Genomic DNA, 16,066 nt, shown 5'->3' on the forward strand with positions numbered 1-16,066 from the left:
TATGGCAGGCATGCGGAGCAACGTAATGACATCATTAGTGCCATTTTGCCCAAGGACAGCAAATTCACGTTAATCTAAAATGTGTCACAGAGGGGGAGACCCCGATTCTCCTCTCTGCTCCAGAGCCTTTGTGTTCCCCTCCCAGGTCCCACTAAACATGGGCACCATTCCTAGGCTGAGTACCGGGCAACAAGAGCTGAGATGGGAAAGGTGGGGGTTGTAAATAAGAATATCAGATATAAAGGCATACGGTGTCATATTCATGTTAAGTGCTTAGTACAATGTCCTGCACACAGTAAGTGCTCAGTTGAAAAAATGAATTGGTTGGGGTATAGACTAGATGAAAACTGGATGAATAGCTATCCTTCATGTCCTTGGACACCATGTCCTCTCAAACCTCCACCCTAAAGTTTAATAATAATAATGTTGGTATTTATTAAGCACTTACTATGTGCAGAGCACTGTTCTAAGCACTGGGGTAGATACGGGGTAATCAGGTTGTCCCACAGGAGGCTCACAGTCTTAATCCCCATTTTACAGATGAGGTAACTGAGGCACAGAGAAGTTAAGTGCCTTGCCTACAGTCACACAGCTGACAAGTGGCAGAGTCGGGATTCGAACCCATGACCTCTGACTCCCAAGCCCGGGCTTTTTCCACTGAGCCACGCTGCTTCTCATGTTTCTCATGCTTCTCACGTTTACCCATGTGGCATACCCCGGCTGGTCCTGAGGCCCTTTTTGCTGTGGCCTAGTAGACGGAGCCCGGCCCCAGGGCTCAGAGGACCTGGGTTCTAATCCCAGCTCTGCCACTTGCCTGCTGTGTAACCTTGGGCAAGTCATCCAACTGCTTGTGCCTGTCTCCTCATCTGTCAAATGGGGATTCAATAGCTGTTCTTCCTCCTACTTACACTGTGAGCCCCACGTGGGATGGGAATTGTGGCTGACTTGATTATCTGTACCTATCACAGTGCTTAGCACACAGTGAGAGCTTAACAAATCCCCCTGCCCCCCTTTTTTTTTCTGCTGCCCTGGAGGCAGAGGTGGAGGACAGTAGTCTCATCTTAAGTCCCCTTCCCTCATTTGTAGTGCCATGGCGAAGCATGGGGATTCTTTCCCCTTTCTTCCCCTCTCTTCTCCCTATTCTCCTCTTCCCCCCAATCTCCCTCTTTCATCCCCTCTGCCCCTCTCCATTTTTCGCCTTTCCTTTGCCCCCCTCAACCCCCATCTCTTCTTCTGCTCCTCTCCTTTTCCCTTCCCTGGTCCCGCCCCCCTTCCAAAGACGGGGGTGTCAAGGTAAAGAGCTTGCTGCCCCCTGCTGGCTGGAGCCTGCTGCTACTGTGACAAGCCGGCCAGGAGAGCTCCTACCCCCGGGGGGGGGGGGGTTGTTATTATTATAATAATAATAATGTTGGTATTTGTTAAGGGCTTACTATGTGCAGAGCACTGTTCTAAGCCCTGGAGTAGATACAGGGTCATCAGGTTGTCCCTCGTGAGGCTCACAGTCTTCATCCCCATTTTACAGATGAGGTAACTGAGGCACAGAGAACTGAAGTGACTTGCCCACAGTCACACAACTGACAAATGGCAGAGCCGGGTTTCGAACCCATGACCTCTGACTCCCAAGCCCATGCTCTTTCCACTGAGCCACGCTGCTTCTCTCCACACTGCTTATCTCGAACAGGTCACTGAAGAGTTTGGGGAAAACTCTTTTCTGACATTTAAATGAATCTCTGAGAACGAGTAGAGTCCCATGCCGACGCGGGGAAAGAGCTAAAATGATTTCAGAGGATTCTGTGAAAAGTTTGTGAGCTGGAGGGGACCCCAAACAGATTAAGTGCTTAGTACAGTGTTCTGCACATGGTAAGTGCTCGGTAAATACAGTTGAGTAAATGAATTGGATGGGGTATGGATCAGATGAAAACTGGATGAATAGCTATCCTCCACATCCCTGGAAACAGGGCAAGGCTGCCCCTCAATCACTCAATCAATTAGTAGCAGTTATTAAGCGCATAGTGTGTGCAGACCACTGTAGTAAGCGCTCGGAAGGGTACAGCACAGTAGATACGGTAGACACGATCCTTGTCCACAAGGAGCTTACAGTATACAATGAGTCCTGGCTGCACTCATGACCTTCCGATGTACTTTTGCATTTATCGATGGACCTACTTTGCTATCTAAGCCCTTCTTCCCCTATTTGTAAACTATTGTGCGTCTGTCTCCCCCATTAGATTGTAAGTTCCTCATGGCCGGACATGGAGTCTCCTAATAATAGTAATAACTGTGGATTTGTGAAGTGCTTACTATGTGTCAAACACTGTTCTAAACACTGGGATAGATATGAGACAAGCAGATAGGACACAGACCTTATTCCACGTGTAGCTCACGCTCTAAGGGGAAGGAAGAACAGGTTTTGGAGTCCCGGTTTACAGATGAAGAAACTGAGGCCTAGAGAAGTTAACTGACTTGCCCAAGGTCACACAGCAGGCATGAGGCAGAGGCGGAATGGGAACCCAGATCTCCTGATTCCCACACCCATGTTCTTTCCACTTGGCCTCACTGTCTCCTACATTTATTGTACTCTCTCAGGTGCTCAGTAAAGTGCTCTGCCTTCAGTGAGCACTCCATTAATGCTACCAATTTTGGGAAAAATATTCTTTCTGAGGGTTCCCTGCACTCTGGGGAGGAGGGCTTGGGTCCTTCTTGACCCTGAGAAGCCTGTGCCCGCCTCATCCAACGGCATCCTGCAAGAATGACATGGCAGAAAGGTAGGGCCCCTTGGCAGAGGGAAAAGCTAAGAGCCAGGCCGATCCAGGCCAATCCAGGCTGAGCCAGAAATAGAACCTAGGAATCCAGCGTCCTGGCCCCCTGGGTATCCTGGGTCCAAAGCCCCCATGGCTCCAAGTGTCCTATTTCCCACCCCAGAAGTAACCATGTCCTAGTCTGTGCTGCTTGAAAAGAGAATTTTATTTCCTGTTTTAGGTTCCCGGCCTGTTTCCCCAGATCTTCTTTTCCCACCATCTCCGTGCTCCTCTGGGAAATCTTCAGGGCGATCCCCAGTCTCAGGTTTCTCCTTCCTTCTCCGGTCAGTAGGGGCTGGGGGCAGATATAGCCTACAAGGAGTGGGCACATGAACTAGAGATGGGGCAAAGCATGGTGGGTATTGCCAGGGCAAGTTCAGGCTGAGAAGGAGACAGAGGTCTGAAGGCGGGCCCCAGCCTTAGCAGAAGGACAGATGTCTGGGACCTTGGGGGAAATAGGAGTCAGATAGGCAGGTGGCAATGCCCAGGCAGGGAAGTGGCTGGCACTGCAGAGTTCCCAGCTTTTCCCACAGCGATTGCCAAGGGAAGGCCTTCTGGCGCTTTAGGGACTGCCCAGGTAGATGCTTGCAGTGTTCATCCAGTCTGAACCTAAGTCTGCCTGGATCAGTCCCCATAGAGAAAGGTCAGGTGGCATCTCCGTTGGTGCAGGGTATCTCCGGGGGCCTGAGTTGAGCACCGGGATCCTTCTGCCCGTCCTGCAGTCGCTGCACCATATCCAGTAGCTCTGCGTTTGCTCTCTCAAGAAGAGCCAGACGGCGCTCCTGTTGGGCAGTAGGCAAGGAAGGGGACAAAAAGGAGACAGAAGGGCAACTGGAGGGAGCCTCACCAGGATGGCTCACATCCCGGTTCCCCATCTCCATCAGCTCAGATTCCCATCCGCGGTACCTCGGGCTCTTACCAGATTCTCCAACCTGTGGTTTGCATCATCTTGGCCCTGCTCTGTCTCTGACTTAGTCACCCTGGTGGGGGAGAAATAGCCTCCTGAGATCCACTGGGCTGTGTCCTCAGACAGCTCCCGCTAGAGCCCCCCCGGAGTCTGGATGATGGGCTCCCTGGGGCTCCCCGGGACACCCAGTTGGGGGGATATCAAAGATACCCTTCGCTGAGTGTCATATAGGGAGGAGGCAGCAGAGGGCACTCTTCCCTCACCCCAAGACCACTCTGATCTGCCCCCTCCCCGGGGGGTGGGGGGCAGGCGGAAAAGGGGTTGGGGAGGTGGGGCGTGGGGAGGGGAGGCTGTCAGAGGGTGAAGCCAGCCCTGTTGCCCACCTTTGCCTGTCCTGGGTTTGGGACTCCTCTGCCAACTGAGCAAGCAGCTTCTCCTGCTGCTCCCCCAGGGTCCGGTTGTGGTTGTTGAGGGCCTCCAGTTGCCCAGAAAGCCCCTTCTGCTGCTCTCGTAACAAGGACACCTCTTGCTGCAGTTCTTCCAGCTGCACCGGAGAGAGACGTTAGAAGCCGAGAGGCAGGAGGCCTGGGCTTCGCTGGGGAAATGGGGAGGGTGGCCCAGGCTGGGGAGGCAGGACATTTGGGTTCTGGAAGGAGATCCTGGACTTTCGCACCCAACCTGCCCTGGGCCTGCAGGGCTGCTGCCGCGGTTGGATGAGGGCTCCACAAATTTGAGAGCATCGGGAGACTTCGCTTGTGACTGGACTCTGGAAAACCCTGAGGCCTCTTTACCACTGGACTGGTTGGACTCTGGGCTCTGTTGGACTCTGGGCTTCGGCTTTCGTGGTGTTTTTTGTGTTTTTATTGTTTTCGTCCATCACCTCCCCCTCATTCTTAGCTTGTGAGCCTCTTGAGGGCCAGCTTCTAATTCCCAGCTCAAAGTACAGTGCGCTGTACACTTTCGACCCTGAATGAATACCACTGCCCCACTGGAGTTGTGTTGTGGGCTTGAAAGCAGGGTGTCCGGATTCTATGACAGTCGCTTGGCTCTTTTGGTAAAGTGCTTTGAGATCTGGGGCCAGAAGCCCGATCCTGGCTGTGCGAGGAGGACCTGGCCCTTGACCGGGAGGATGAGGAGGTGGACCGGGGCCTGGGGCCCAGCAGGGGTAGACAGAGAAGAGGCCTGGGAATTACCTTCCCCTGGGGTCGCTGGGCGAAGAGCACCGCATCTGTGTCCTGTGGTTTTTTATCCATGTGGCGCTGCCAGGGCACCGAGGGTTTCCGGGGGAGGGAAACCGAGGTCCCGAGCCAGGGACGGCCCTGAGGGGTGAGGGGGGAGAATGAGCGGGCGCTCAGGATTCCAATCGCGCTCCCGTCCACCCCAGCCCCTTCATTGCCCTTCCACTGGAGTCTCCCCCTTTTCTCACCTGTTGGGAAGGGCCTTTCCGGGGGGGCCGAGGGGAGCCCTTGGGCCGGGTCCGAGAGCCTACAGGGAAGGGCCGGTGGGAGGCCTGACGGGCGGGGACACTCTGAGTGCGCTGGATGCCCCCACCCCGAGGCCTCCTGGGGAGCTGCTCCTCGCCTTGCCCCTGTCCCTGTATGCTGCGTAGTGATTGGCTCTTGGAGACAAGTGGAGTGTGCTTGGAGAGGTCTCGGGGGGCCAGGAAGCCTGGCTTCTCCCTGGCAGAAGAGCTGTAGTAGACACCCAGGAGAGAAGCTGCTTAGGACCCCCAGCCCTAATTCAACTTTAACCCCAAGCACCACCCCAGTTCCAATCTGACCCCCACCCAACTGTGACCCCACCTGAACCTCAACCCAGATCGCAATTTAGACTCAAGCCCCTAACCCCATCCTGAGCTATGACCCTGACTCCGATTTTAATCCTAACCCCAACTCTCATTTTGATACCTCATCCCCAATCCCAGCTCCAACCCATATGCCGGATCCAAATCCTGACCCCATTCCATTTCCTAAATTCAGCCCTTTTCAGACCCTGACCCAAATTCAAAAGCCCAAACACCACCCTACTCCACATGGCCCTAGCCCATCTTCCTCCTTGCTTTTCATCAGGATGCCAGATCTATCAGGTCTCCATATCTGACCCTTTCCAGTTGGTGGGCACCGGGAGGAGGAGGAGGGGCAGGAAGGTGCCCCAGGAGGGATGGGGGGAAAGGGGTCCCATGTCACCCCAACCTCCCCATCCCACCCCCCAGCCCTTCTTTCCCAGCTCCCAAGCCCTGTTGTCCCACGCTCAGCCTCAGCTCCTCCAAGCAGCTGGTGCCTGTGCCTCACCCCCAGCTCCCACCACCTCCAGCCTCCTTCACCCCTCCCCTATCCCATCCTGTTCTGAGTTACTTGTTGGGCGTAGAGCGCAGTCCCATGGACACCGACACTGGCACCGGTTGACCCTCCTCGATGGCTCGCAGGATGGTGGGCAGTGGCTCTAAGCTCTCTCGGGTGGGCTGGCAGAAAGAGTGGGAGTCTTTAGGGGTATTGGCAGAGATCCCTTGGGGGTCCTCTAACCCCACCCTCTGCAAGCCTCCCTCTCTCCCTCGGTCCCTCCCATCTTTCTGGCCCCTCAGTCCCTTCTGGTGCCATCACCCTCACAGTCTGATACCAGACCACCTTCCCCCACACTCCTCCAGGGCTTTGAGCCCCATGTCTGGGCATTCGAGTGGGCTGGGCAGATGACAAGGCAGGGGAAGCACAGGGATCGGGCAAGGGTGGCAGGGCTGAGAGAAGGGGCGGCTATGGATGGGACAGGCAAGGCTGGGAGAAGCAGGAGGACAGAGTGTGGGCACCTGGTTGAGGTCAGAGAAGATGGTGCAGAGCTGGGCGTGCAGAATGGCAAGGCCCCGGGCCAGGTCACTGCTGCCCTGACAGCCGCCCGGAGCCCCATTCCCATCCCCAGAGGCCACCTGCCCCAGGAAATGCTGCATGGCGGGCCCGTGCTGCTCCAGGAAATCGTTCATGAAGCTCATGTAGTCCTCCTTCTCCCCAAACCTGTGGCATGGGGGGGGGGGGAGTGGGATTGCCAGAGACCCGGGGGGGCAAGGGAGGGGTAGATGGGAGGATATGGGCAGGAGGCAAGGCCGGAGCTCAGCCTCATGAGCCCCTTTTCCATCTCCCTTCGGAGCCCTGTGGAGCAGAATGGCTCCAGCCGGTCACTTGGTCCCTCCCACCCCAGCCCCCTCAGATCCCCAACACCTACGTGGCCTGGTTGGCAAGGTTCTGGATGACCTTGGCGACGAGGGTGAGGGTGCGGGCAAGGCCGGGTCCTGGGTACTCGTAGGTGAGGCCGAAGAGACTGGGGGACAGGATGGCGGGACACAGGAAGCGGAGGAAGAGCGAGGCGCACACAAGCCGCTCTGCCAGGGGCTCTACTCTCCGGGCCCGGCACGCTTCCCGCCAGCTGGAGAACACTGTGTTCAGCTCTGCTGGGAACCACCTGTGGGGTCACGGGAGACCCAGGGTGAGGGGGCCTCAGGGCTCAGGAGGACCTGAGGGGCAAGGAATGACGAGGGGGTCCTGTGGTGACTAGGGGTATGGGGGAAGGGAAGGGGTCTCTTATGCTGTCGAGTCGTTTCCGACCCAGAGTACCCAGGACATTTTATCTATTTTGACAGTGTGTGGTAAATGTGTTTGTCTCTCCCTTTAGAGTGGGCGCTTCTTGTGAGTCGGAAAGGGGTCACTTTGCTATTCTGTTCTCTCTCCCACACCCCACCCCGGGCCCTTATCTTCCTCTGACATAGCCCTCCATCGTGCTGTTCTCACTCATAGGACCGGGTGATGCTCAAGAAGACATCTTCACAGCTTCGCCTCAGGCTGGCCTGGTGCTGGGGCAGGTCAGGGCCGGGACACTTTCTGGGGTCCACCTCGCAGTCATCGCCTGATGCACACAAGCGCCGCACAGCTTCCCCTGGGGCACAGACACCTTCACCTACCACTCCGGGATGCTCCCCTACCCAACCCCCGCCCTGCCACTCCACCGTCGGGCTTCTCCGGGTCACCTCCCTGGGACCCTTCCCCCACGGCCCTCTGGAACCTCCTAGGGCCCTTCATCATTGACTCCACCGTGGTCCCGCCCTGTCCCCAACGTAGTCCACAGTCCCACCCAGCTCTTCTCCATCTAAGCTCACCCAGTGCTTCTTGCAGGTAGGTCTGCCCCACTAGCTTCATGTATTCATCGATGGCCTTGGTGGCCAGGGTGTTCTCCCGGAAGAGCAGCGCCTCCCGTCCTCCGCAGCGTGCCAGCTCCTCCACACCCAGGTCCGTCACTAGAGCCTGTGGCACCCCACTCACAGGTCATACCTTCGGCTCCCGGTCAGCCCCAGTGTCTGCTCCCAGTCCACCCTCGGGGAAAGCCTGTGGCCAACTCCCCGACAACTAGCCAATGCCCTAGATTCCTGCCCCGACCTCTATCCAGCCTCTTCTTCCCCCACCCCCGCTCGCCCGCCATGCTCCCTGTCCCCTTCCAACAGCTCCTAGGGCCCTCCTTCCCACCTGGGTGGCGCCCCACCCCACACCCTCCTCGTGTCTCTCCCGACCCCCTTGGTCCTCCCCCATACCTGGGCCTTGCCTGTCCCGTGTAGCACGCGCACCATGGCGGCTGCCAGCTCCTCCTTGGCCTGGACCGGCAGCATGGGCTCCAGGGCCTGGCACAGCTCCGGATAATGGAAGGTAAGGAACTCTGCCAGCTCCTTATAGCGTTCAGTAGGCAGAACTCGCAGACAGCGCGCCCGGCCCCTCACCCGCAGGGCTGCCCTCGGGGGCCCGCCTGACAGCGGGAACCAGCGCTCCAGAGCCCCCCGGGAGCCACAGAGCTCGCCCAGTTCCAGAGACACGGCACCCAGAGGCCGGCCGGCCTGCAGGAGCCGCAGGGAGAGGTGGCGGGCCGGGGGCAAGGCTTCGAAATGGAAGCGTTCGGCCCAGAAGTGGGGCCCGGGGCCAGGGAGGCTGGCGGTGCGGGCCAGCAGGGCCCCATCCAGCCACAGCTCCACGTGCACGCCCGCACTGCCTGCTCCCCCCGAGCTCCTCAGCCCCTTGGCTTCGTACACCCACAAGCTCAGCCACGTCTCTTCCCGATAATGATTGTCCTGGGGGAAGAGGGTGGGGAAAGGGGTCACCGGGGAGGCAGAGGGGAGCAGGGAAGTCCTTTGGGGCCAGGGAGGTATCATGGGGGTGGCTCAGAGGGGATCCCTGGAGATTCAGGGCCCTGAGGGGGTAAGGCAGATGGGAGAAAGGTCAGGGAATCAGGGATGATGGGGCTCGAGGGGACTATGGTGGGAGGGGTCAGGGTGTGGGGTGCCAGTCAATCAATCGATCGTACTTATTGCTTACTGTGGGAAGAGCATTGTACTAAGCGTTTGGGAGAGGACAGTATAACAGAGATAGTAGACGTATTCCCTGCCAACAAGGAGCTGACAGTCTAGAGGAGGAAGGAGCCTTGTCCCCTACCAAGGTCAGGAATCGGGGTTGGGCTGAAAGGTCAGGATGGAGGATCGGACGCTGACCTGGTTGGGTTGCACACTGCGACGTAGATCCTCGATCCAACGATCCCGTTCAACTGCTGAGCTACAGGAGAAGCAGCGACTCCCACCTGGCCAGGATACCTGCACGGAGAGCAGGATTGGGAGCCGGGGAGGGAGAAAATGGAGAGTGAGTGAGGGAAGGAAGTGTTGAAGGAGTGGGAGATGGAAGGGGGGGGTGGGAGGACAGTGAGGCTGAGAAGATCAGGCCGGGGGGCGGTGCGGTCTCAGGGCCTGGGGTTCATTCTCCTCCCAGGCCCCATCCTGCTCTAGCCTCTAAATTTCTCTTTCTCCCTCATTTCAGCTCAGTCATATTTTTTGAGTGCTTACTGTGTGCAGAGTACTGTACCAAATCCTTGGGAGAGTACAATATAACCATAAACAGACACATTCTCTGCCCACAGCGAGCTAACAGTTTAGAGGGGGAGACAGACATTAATGTAAATAAATAAATTACAGATATGTACATAAGTGCTGTGGGGCTGGGAGGGAGGATGAATAAAGGAAACAAGTCAGGGCGACGCAGAAGGGAGTGGGAGAAGAAGAAAGAAGGGCTTAGTCAGGGAAGACCTTTTGGAGGAGATGTGCCTTCAGTAAGGCTTTGAAGGTCAGAAGAGTAATTGTCTGTCGGATATGAGGAGGAAGGGTGTTCCAGTCCAGAGGCAGGACGTGGGTGAGAAGTCGACGGTGAGATAGAGGAGATTGAGATACAGCGAGAAGGTTAGCATCAGAGGAGTGAAGTGCGCAGGTTGGGTTGTAGTAGGAGAGTAGAGAGGTGAGGTAGGAGCTCCTCCCCAAGCCCAGTTCTTGAGTTTCCCTAGAAGACCCGACCAAGGTATTTGAGGGTTTGGGGGCAGGGAAGAAGGACCGCACCTGGAAGCAGTAGGGCTCTTTGAGGAGGCTGGGGTGCAGTGGCCACACCTGCACATCCTGTTCAGTACTCAGGTCCAGTTCGCTGGCTGCCCCGAGGCCCACCAGGGACTCCCGGGAGCCCTGTGTACTGGAAGACCTGGGGGTGGGGATGGTTGTTCTCATTCACCCCAGTATCATACCTTCCCCGACTCCCCTTCTGATCTCCCAGTCCCCACTTCCCCTCTCTCAGCTACTCCCCCTCTTCCAGGCCCCCTTCTCCCTCTCTCCTTCCCACTCACCCCATTGCCCATCCCCTCTCCTGGCCTCCTCTTTACCCTCATTTCCCCAGTTACCTGTCCCCATCCCCAGGGCTCCCTGTCATGGAGTCACCCTTCATCCTCTTCTTGTCCTTCAGTCTCTTCCACAGCAGCCCCTAGGAAGAAACGGGTCAAGCAGCCCCCAAGAGCCTGACTCAGCTTTAGAGCCTGCTGGCGGGTCCTGCCACAGCTTCCTCCATACTTATCCCCTTGCAACATAGGGGGCTTCTCCTTGGTCTTTTCCTTCTCCCTCCCCCATCCCTCCACTGGCTCTTACCTTGACATTGTGAAACTGGTTGGTGCTGGAGGGCTCGGCTTCTGCTCTCCCTGGGTTCCTTTCTGAAACCCCCAAAGCATGATTAGTTCAAGGGGTGTGTGTGTGTGTGTGTGTGTGTGTGTGTGTGTGTGTGTGTTGCCTGGGGGCCAGGGAGAGAACCCCGCTCTGCAGATCTCACTGTACTTCCCTGGCTTCACCTTCTTGGGGCTGGAGCTCAACCCTTCAGCTTTGATTGGCATGTGCCCCTCCATCCCCTCAGACTTTCATTTCCCATGCCCCTCCCTCCATCCCACCTCCTGATCTTACCTGGTTCCCGGGACCCTGTAGCTCCCAGCTGCAGGTTGCTCTCTGACCCAAAATTCGCAGCCTGGGTATGGGGCCCATATAATTCCTGCCCAGAAGAGAGTGTGCCGACTGATGGCTCTGCTGCTCCGCTTGCCCCTCCTTTCCCCCTCCCTCCGTGGTCCACAGTTTTTGGCCTTTCCTAGGCCTCCCTCTCACCTCCTCATCCCTTAGGAATAGCAGTTTCCCATCTAGGAGGGTGAAACCACCAATGTCCCAGACAGGCACGTTGGGCGCCGGGGCAGCTGGGATCCTCTGGGCAGGGGGGGTGGGCTCTGGCAAAAAGAACAAGCAGTTTGTAGCAGGGGCTGGGGATATACATCTGGAGAAAGGGTAGTGGGTGGGGCATGAAGTGGGTAATCCTAAGAGGAGGGAAGACTGCGAGACAAGACTATGGGAGTTCTTGGGCCTTTTTACCCTGCCTCTACTGATAGGAAACCCACCGAAGAGGGCCCAGTAGACACATTCCTCTGTCCTGAAATGGGAGGGGAGGGGTGCGGAAGGGGATGGGTAAGTGTTGGGGGGCATTCAGTAGTGTGGGGTGGTTGGGAAGGGGAAGGAGTTTATTGAGCTGAAGGGGAAGTTCTGGGGAAATCACCACTGTTGGTATTTGTTAAGCACTTACTATGTGCAGAGCACTGTTCTAAGCGCTGGGGGAGATACAGGGTCATAAGGTCGTCCCACGTGAGGCTCACGGTTAATCCCCATTTTACAGATGAGGTCACTGAGGCCCAGAGAAGTGAAGTGACTTGCCCACAGTCACACAGCTGTGTGGCAGAGCTGGGATTCGCCTCCATCATTCTTCCAGGGAGTCAGAGAGGGCATGGGGGATTGCAGGAACACACTCTCTTCACAGAGTCAATGCCTTGCTCTGCTGCGAGCCGCACGGCTCTAACCACTGAACCACACTCCCCTCGGTCTTGCAGCGGAAGCCAGCCAGGCCTCCTGCCAGTACCACGACAGGTGAGTTGACTTTCTTGAAAGCGTTCATCCCGTCGGGCTAAATGACCGACATTTGTTCATTTCAGAGGTGGCTTTACCAAGTGATGATTTCCTTTTTCAAGTACACTTTGGGTAGATCTTGACCCTCCTAGGGAACAGGGGGTTGGGAGGTAGGTGTCGGGGGAAGGCGTTGAAGGGGTCACAGACCGCAACTTTATCCTGTACCTGGAGTTTCTCATCTCCCCTCCCCCAACCTCTCCTCAGGAACAGGTAGAGGATGGGAGGGGGTAAATCCGGCCCACGCCACTTCCTTTAGAGCTCTTACCACAGTTTCCTGTGTGTCTTAGTCGGGTGGGGAGATGACTCCTTTATGTTAACTGGTGGGTGGGATGGGGGTGGGGGTGGGGCCTGAGCATTCTGCCTTCCATCCTCTTTCGTCTGACTGCAATGTTCTTAGAGATCCTTAGAGATTCTGAGAGAAGGCCCAGAGGCCACCCTCTGGTCTGGGCTCTCAGAGGAAATACTCTGCAGGGTTGCCACACCCCTGCAGATCTCAGTTCTGTTCACTCCAAAGCCATCACTTCTCACCCTGTTGTTGGTTTCCCCACCTGTAAAAAAGACCACTCTCTGCCCTTTCCCTTTCTTCTTAGAGGAACTCATTTAACAGTGGGTATCCGCCCCAGCAACCATAACCCCATTCCCAGAGCCCTGCTGTCGATTGTCTGGTGAGTTCCATCCTGGTTTGCGGCATCCTCTCTGGCTGGGATCCCCCCCAGTTCACCTGCCTTCTCTTCCTCTTCCTGTAAATTCCCTGCCTTTGGGTGGGTGGGAAAAAAGGGCCAGAGGAAGGGAACCAACTTGAGAGAGTGGAAGGGAAAGAGAAAGGTCTTCTTGTTCCCACCCTCAATTGTATTTAGCTCTGGGGAGAAGCTGCCACAGTCCCAGAGCATTCAGGGAAAAGGACTGAATTTTCGCAACACAGCCTCCTCTTGGGAGGAGCCCAGCATCTGAGTAGCGTATATTAAATAGTTTATTCCAAGACTGAAGTCTGAGAGAAGGTGGCTGCAGCCAGATGGGCAGAAAGACAAGTTATGAGGTTTCAGAGGAAACATGGGGATCCAGAGAGTCAGTGTGTCTGTGTTGGGGGGGGGGAGGGGGGGTTCCCCTACCTGTGGCCTTGGCTTCTGGCACTGCCTCTGGCTTCGTATCTGGTCCCGACTCCGGTTCCAACTCCTGCTGCTGACTTGCGGAGCGCCAATACTTTGGCAGCTTGAGGCCCCGACCCCCTCGGAGCTCCTTGGATGGAGCAGAGAAGGCCCGACGGAAGAGGGAGCGGGTAGAACGGCCGGGTTGGGGTTCTGTGGTCTCTGGGTGACTCAGGGCGCGGCCCCAGCTTTGCAGCTTGCCCCAGCGAGAGCTCCCCGGCGCCTTTTCACCCTTCATGCGCCAGCGGTATGAGCTGAGCACTGATGGGGTCTTGGGCTGCAGGACTTGGGTAACGGTCTGTGGGGATGGTTCCTCCATCTCCTGTGGGTAGACAAAGGCTGTTAGCCCTGGGCTTCCCTCAGCCTCCCTCTAGACTTCCCTCAGCCTCCCCTAGTCTCCCTTCAGTCCCCCCACCCCCAGGCTCCCCTTAGGCTCCCCTCAGACTCCTTCAGCCTTCCCCCAGGGTCCTCTCAGGCTCCCCTCAAGGTTCTTCAACCCCACCCTCAGTCACCCCCAGGATCCTCTAACCCTTCCTCAGCCTCCCACAGGCTCCTCCCAGGGTCCCCTCAGGCTCCCCTCAGCCTTCCTCAGCCTCCCTCACCCTCTCCCCATGCTCCCCTCAGGCTCTCCTCAGGCTTCCTGCTCATTTATGTGCTACCTCCTTCCCCAAACAGTTTGTTTTGCCTCCAGCCCTGCTCTTCCTCCCCTGGTCCTGGTCACTGCCCTTTGTTACCTGCACCATCTCACCGGAGTGGTCAAGAGGCCCCTACCCCACCAACTCATTGTGCCTACATCAGGGTCTTTGGAGGTCTCGGGGCCACCCCTCTCCAACCCATTACCTCAGTTTCCTGCTCCCAGAGCCCGTGCCTTTGCCCAGCCGCCTGGCTTCCTCCCAGGCTCAGCTCTGGGGCCCACGTGACATGACGCCCCTGCTCCCCGGCTCCGCCTATCAGCTTGCACCCTGTGGCCTGCAGCACTGCGTCTGGGGACAGGCCAGGGGTAGTAGGGGTAGTAGGAGGCTACAGAAGGACAGAGAGGATAGGCTAAAAAAGGCTAGAGGCTTAGAGGGTTAGGGCTAACAATTTGCCTTGGCCTAAAGATTTCTTAAACATGAACATCAGTACACTTGTAAGTCCATCGTGTGTCTCTCTGGGCCTGGCTCCTCTTGGGATCTTTGTGTTTCGGTCTATGTGGGACAGGATATGAATTTGTATGTGTGTGTTTGCATGTCTATGACCGTACCACCTTATCACAGTATGTCTGAATCTACCAGTGTCTGCATGTGTGTATGTATATGTGTCTGAGCTCTGAATATGCTGTGTGTGTGTGTGTTGGGGGCCGGGTCTGTGGTATAGAGGTGCTGGGTCAGGTGACTTGATCCAGCCCCCCATAATTCTCTCTGGGCCCAGCTCTCCATTATTCTGACTCTCGGATTAGGCCAATCAGAGCAATAGTGCCTCCTGGCTAGTGAGACTCCAGGCATCTGCTGCCATGCGGGGCGGAGAGGGGGAATGGTCCCACCCCCAGGTTCCAGCACGAGCCACAGCCTGATGCTCTCTCACTCGCCCCAGAGCGGCCTCTCTGTTTTGTAGGAGTTGGGGTGGCTGGACCACTCTTGGAACAAGGGTTGTCAACTGTTGAGAGTACTCAGCCTTTTTTTTTACTAATGGATCAAAAGTGGCAGAGGGCAGGCAATATCAGGCAGTAGGGATTGGGTGATGGTAGCCATCCCCACAGGAGCAGCAGGCCAGACTCACAATGAACTCTACATGCAGGCACCAGCTGCTTTAAATAAGGAGGTCACAGCAAAGCCACAGCGGCTGTGGCAGCTGAGGCGGCGGTGGCGGCGATGCCCTCGGGATTCTTCGTGCCGCCATGCAAATATTGATTGATTGATGTGCGTGCTTTATGGACACGGCCAATTTTAGCTCCTTTTCAGGGACATCAGCGAATGTACGGTCGGGCTGGCAACACTGATTAAAACTCTTCTCCCTCTCTCCCCAGGCAATTGTTCCAGTTCCCCAACTCCCCTAGAGACGGCCCTTATGGGTGGCAGCACTGAATGAATATCTACTTTAGGCAGCAAAATGATTTTTATTTAGTTATTGATTGAATGTTTATTATGCACAAGCACTGTGCTAAGCAGCTGGGTAGGTGCAAGATAATCCAGTCAGTCTGGGAACTGAGGGGGATGCCAGCGATGCCTAAGAGCAGGTTTCTGCTCTGAAGGAGCATGCTGCCTGTTGGGAAGTGAGTCTTAAGGAACTCTATCAACAGGGCCTCAAAATCTTCAGCCACTGGGTATTCTAGCTGGGCCAACAAGGTGGCTTTACAGACATAAGAGATCCATGCTTATGGGAGCCAACAAACAAGCTCCTTTTGCTCTGAGACAAATATCCAGCAGCTCCAGGGTACCAGATCACCACCCGGACCCTTTCCCCATTCCCAGATCCACGTTTGGGGTCAGCCCACCTAACCAGGAGGGTCTAGGGAAGGGCCTATTTTAATGTCTGCCTCCCCTGCTAAACCGCAACCTCCTTGAGGGAAGGGATCCTGCCTACTTTATCATCCTCTCCCAGCTGCTTAGTCCGGTGCTTGGTTCACAGTAAAAACTCAATACCATTGATTGATGTATTGGAAGAAACGTGGCCTATTGGATAGAGACGGGCCTGGGAGTCCAAAAGATCTGGGTTCTAATACCAGCAATGCCACTTGTCTGCTGTGTGACCTTGAGCAAGTCATTTAACTTCTCTGTGCCTCAGTTACTTCATCCATAAAAATGGAGGTTAAGACTATGAACCCCATGTGGGGCATGGACTGTGTCCAACTTGATCTTAGCTTGTATCGATCCCAGTGCTTAGAACGGTACCTGGCACATAGTAAGCACTTAACAAATAC

The 16,066-nt window shown here is 56.2% G+C and overlaps 1 protein-coding gene across 3 annotated transcripts; it reads right to left on the reverse strand.

Moving 5' to 3' along the window:
- Positions 1–2,946: 2,946 nt before the first annotated feature.
- Positions 2,947–14,049, reverse strand: RASAL3 (RAS protein activator like 3). 3 transcript variants are annotated; one of them, XM_029052081.1, is made up of 19 exons: positions 14,008–14,049; positions 13,132–13,489; positions 11,180–11,295; positions 10,985–11,069; positions 10,679–10,740; positions 10,438–10,517; positions 10,106–10,241; positions 9,218–9,316; positions 8,273–8,800; positions 7,844–7,988; positions 7,479–7,623; positions 6,916–7,152; positions 6,506–6,707; positions 6,060–6,166; positions 5,132–5,396; positions 4,899–5,024; positions 4,089–4,249; positions 3,718–3,778; positions 2,947–3,580 (listed from the first exon to the last, which is right to left on the reverse strand). In XM_029052081.1, the coding sequence occupies exons 2-19, from the start codon at positions 13,484–13,486 to the stop codon at positions 3,443–3,445; spliced, it is 3,048 nt and encodes a 1,015-aa protein (XP_028907914.1). In that variant the 5' UTR covers positions 13,487–13,489; positions 14,008–14,049; the 3' UTR covers positions 2,947–3,442. The 3 variants fall into 3 exon arrangements, with proteins under 3 accessions (XP_028907914.1, XP_028907916.1, XP_028907913.1); XM_029052083.2 differs by lacking the exon at positions 14,008–14,049 and adding an exon at positions 13,902–13,967 and having other exon boundaries at positions 8,273–8,359; XM_029052080.2 differs by lacking the exon at positions 14,008–14,049 and adding an exon at positions 13,902–13,967.
- Between the last annotated feature and the right edge of the window lie 2,017 nt (positions 14,050–16,066).

This window comes from Ornithorhynchus anatinus, chromosome X1, assembly GCF_004115215.2.
Source record: "Ornithorhynchus anatinus isolate Pmale09 chromosome X1, mOrnAna1.pri.v4, whole genome shotgun sequence".
Classification (NCBI taxonomy): Eukaryota; Metazoa; Chordata; class Mammalia; order Monotremata; family Ornithorhynchidae; genus Ornithorhynchus; species Ornithorhynchus anatinus.

Coding starts and splice junctions, on each gene's coding strand:
- RASAL3 (XM_029052080.2), bottom strand. Junction 8,801..9,217: donor GCAGTGTGCAACCCAACCAG/GTCAGCGTCCGA, acceptor CTCTTCCCCCAG/GACAATCATTATCGGGAAGA. Junction 3,581..3,717: donor ACCACAGGTTGGAGAATCTG/GTAAGAGCCCGA, acceptor ACTGCCCAACAG/GAGCGCCGTCTGGCTCTTCT.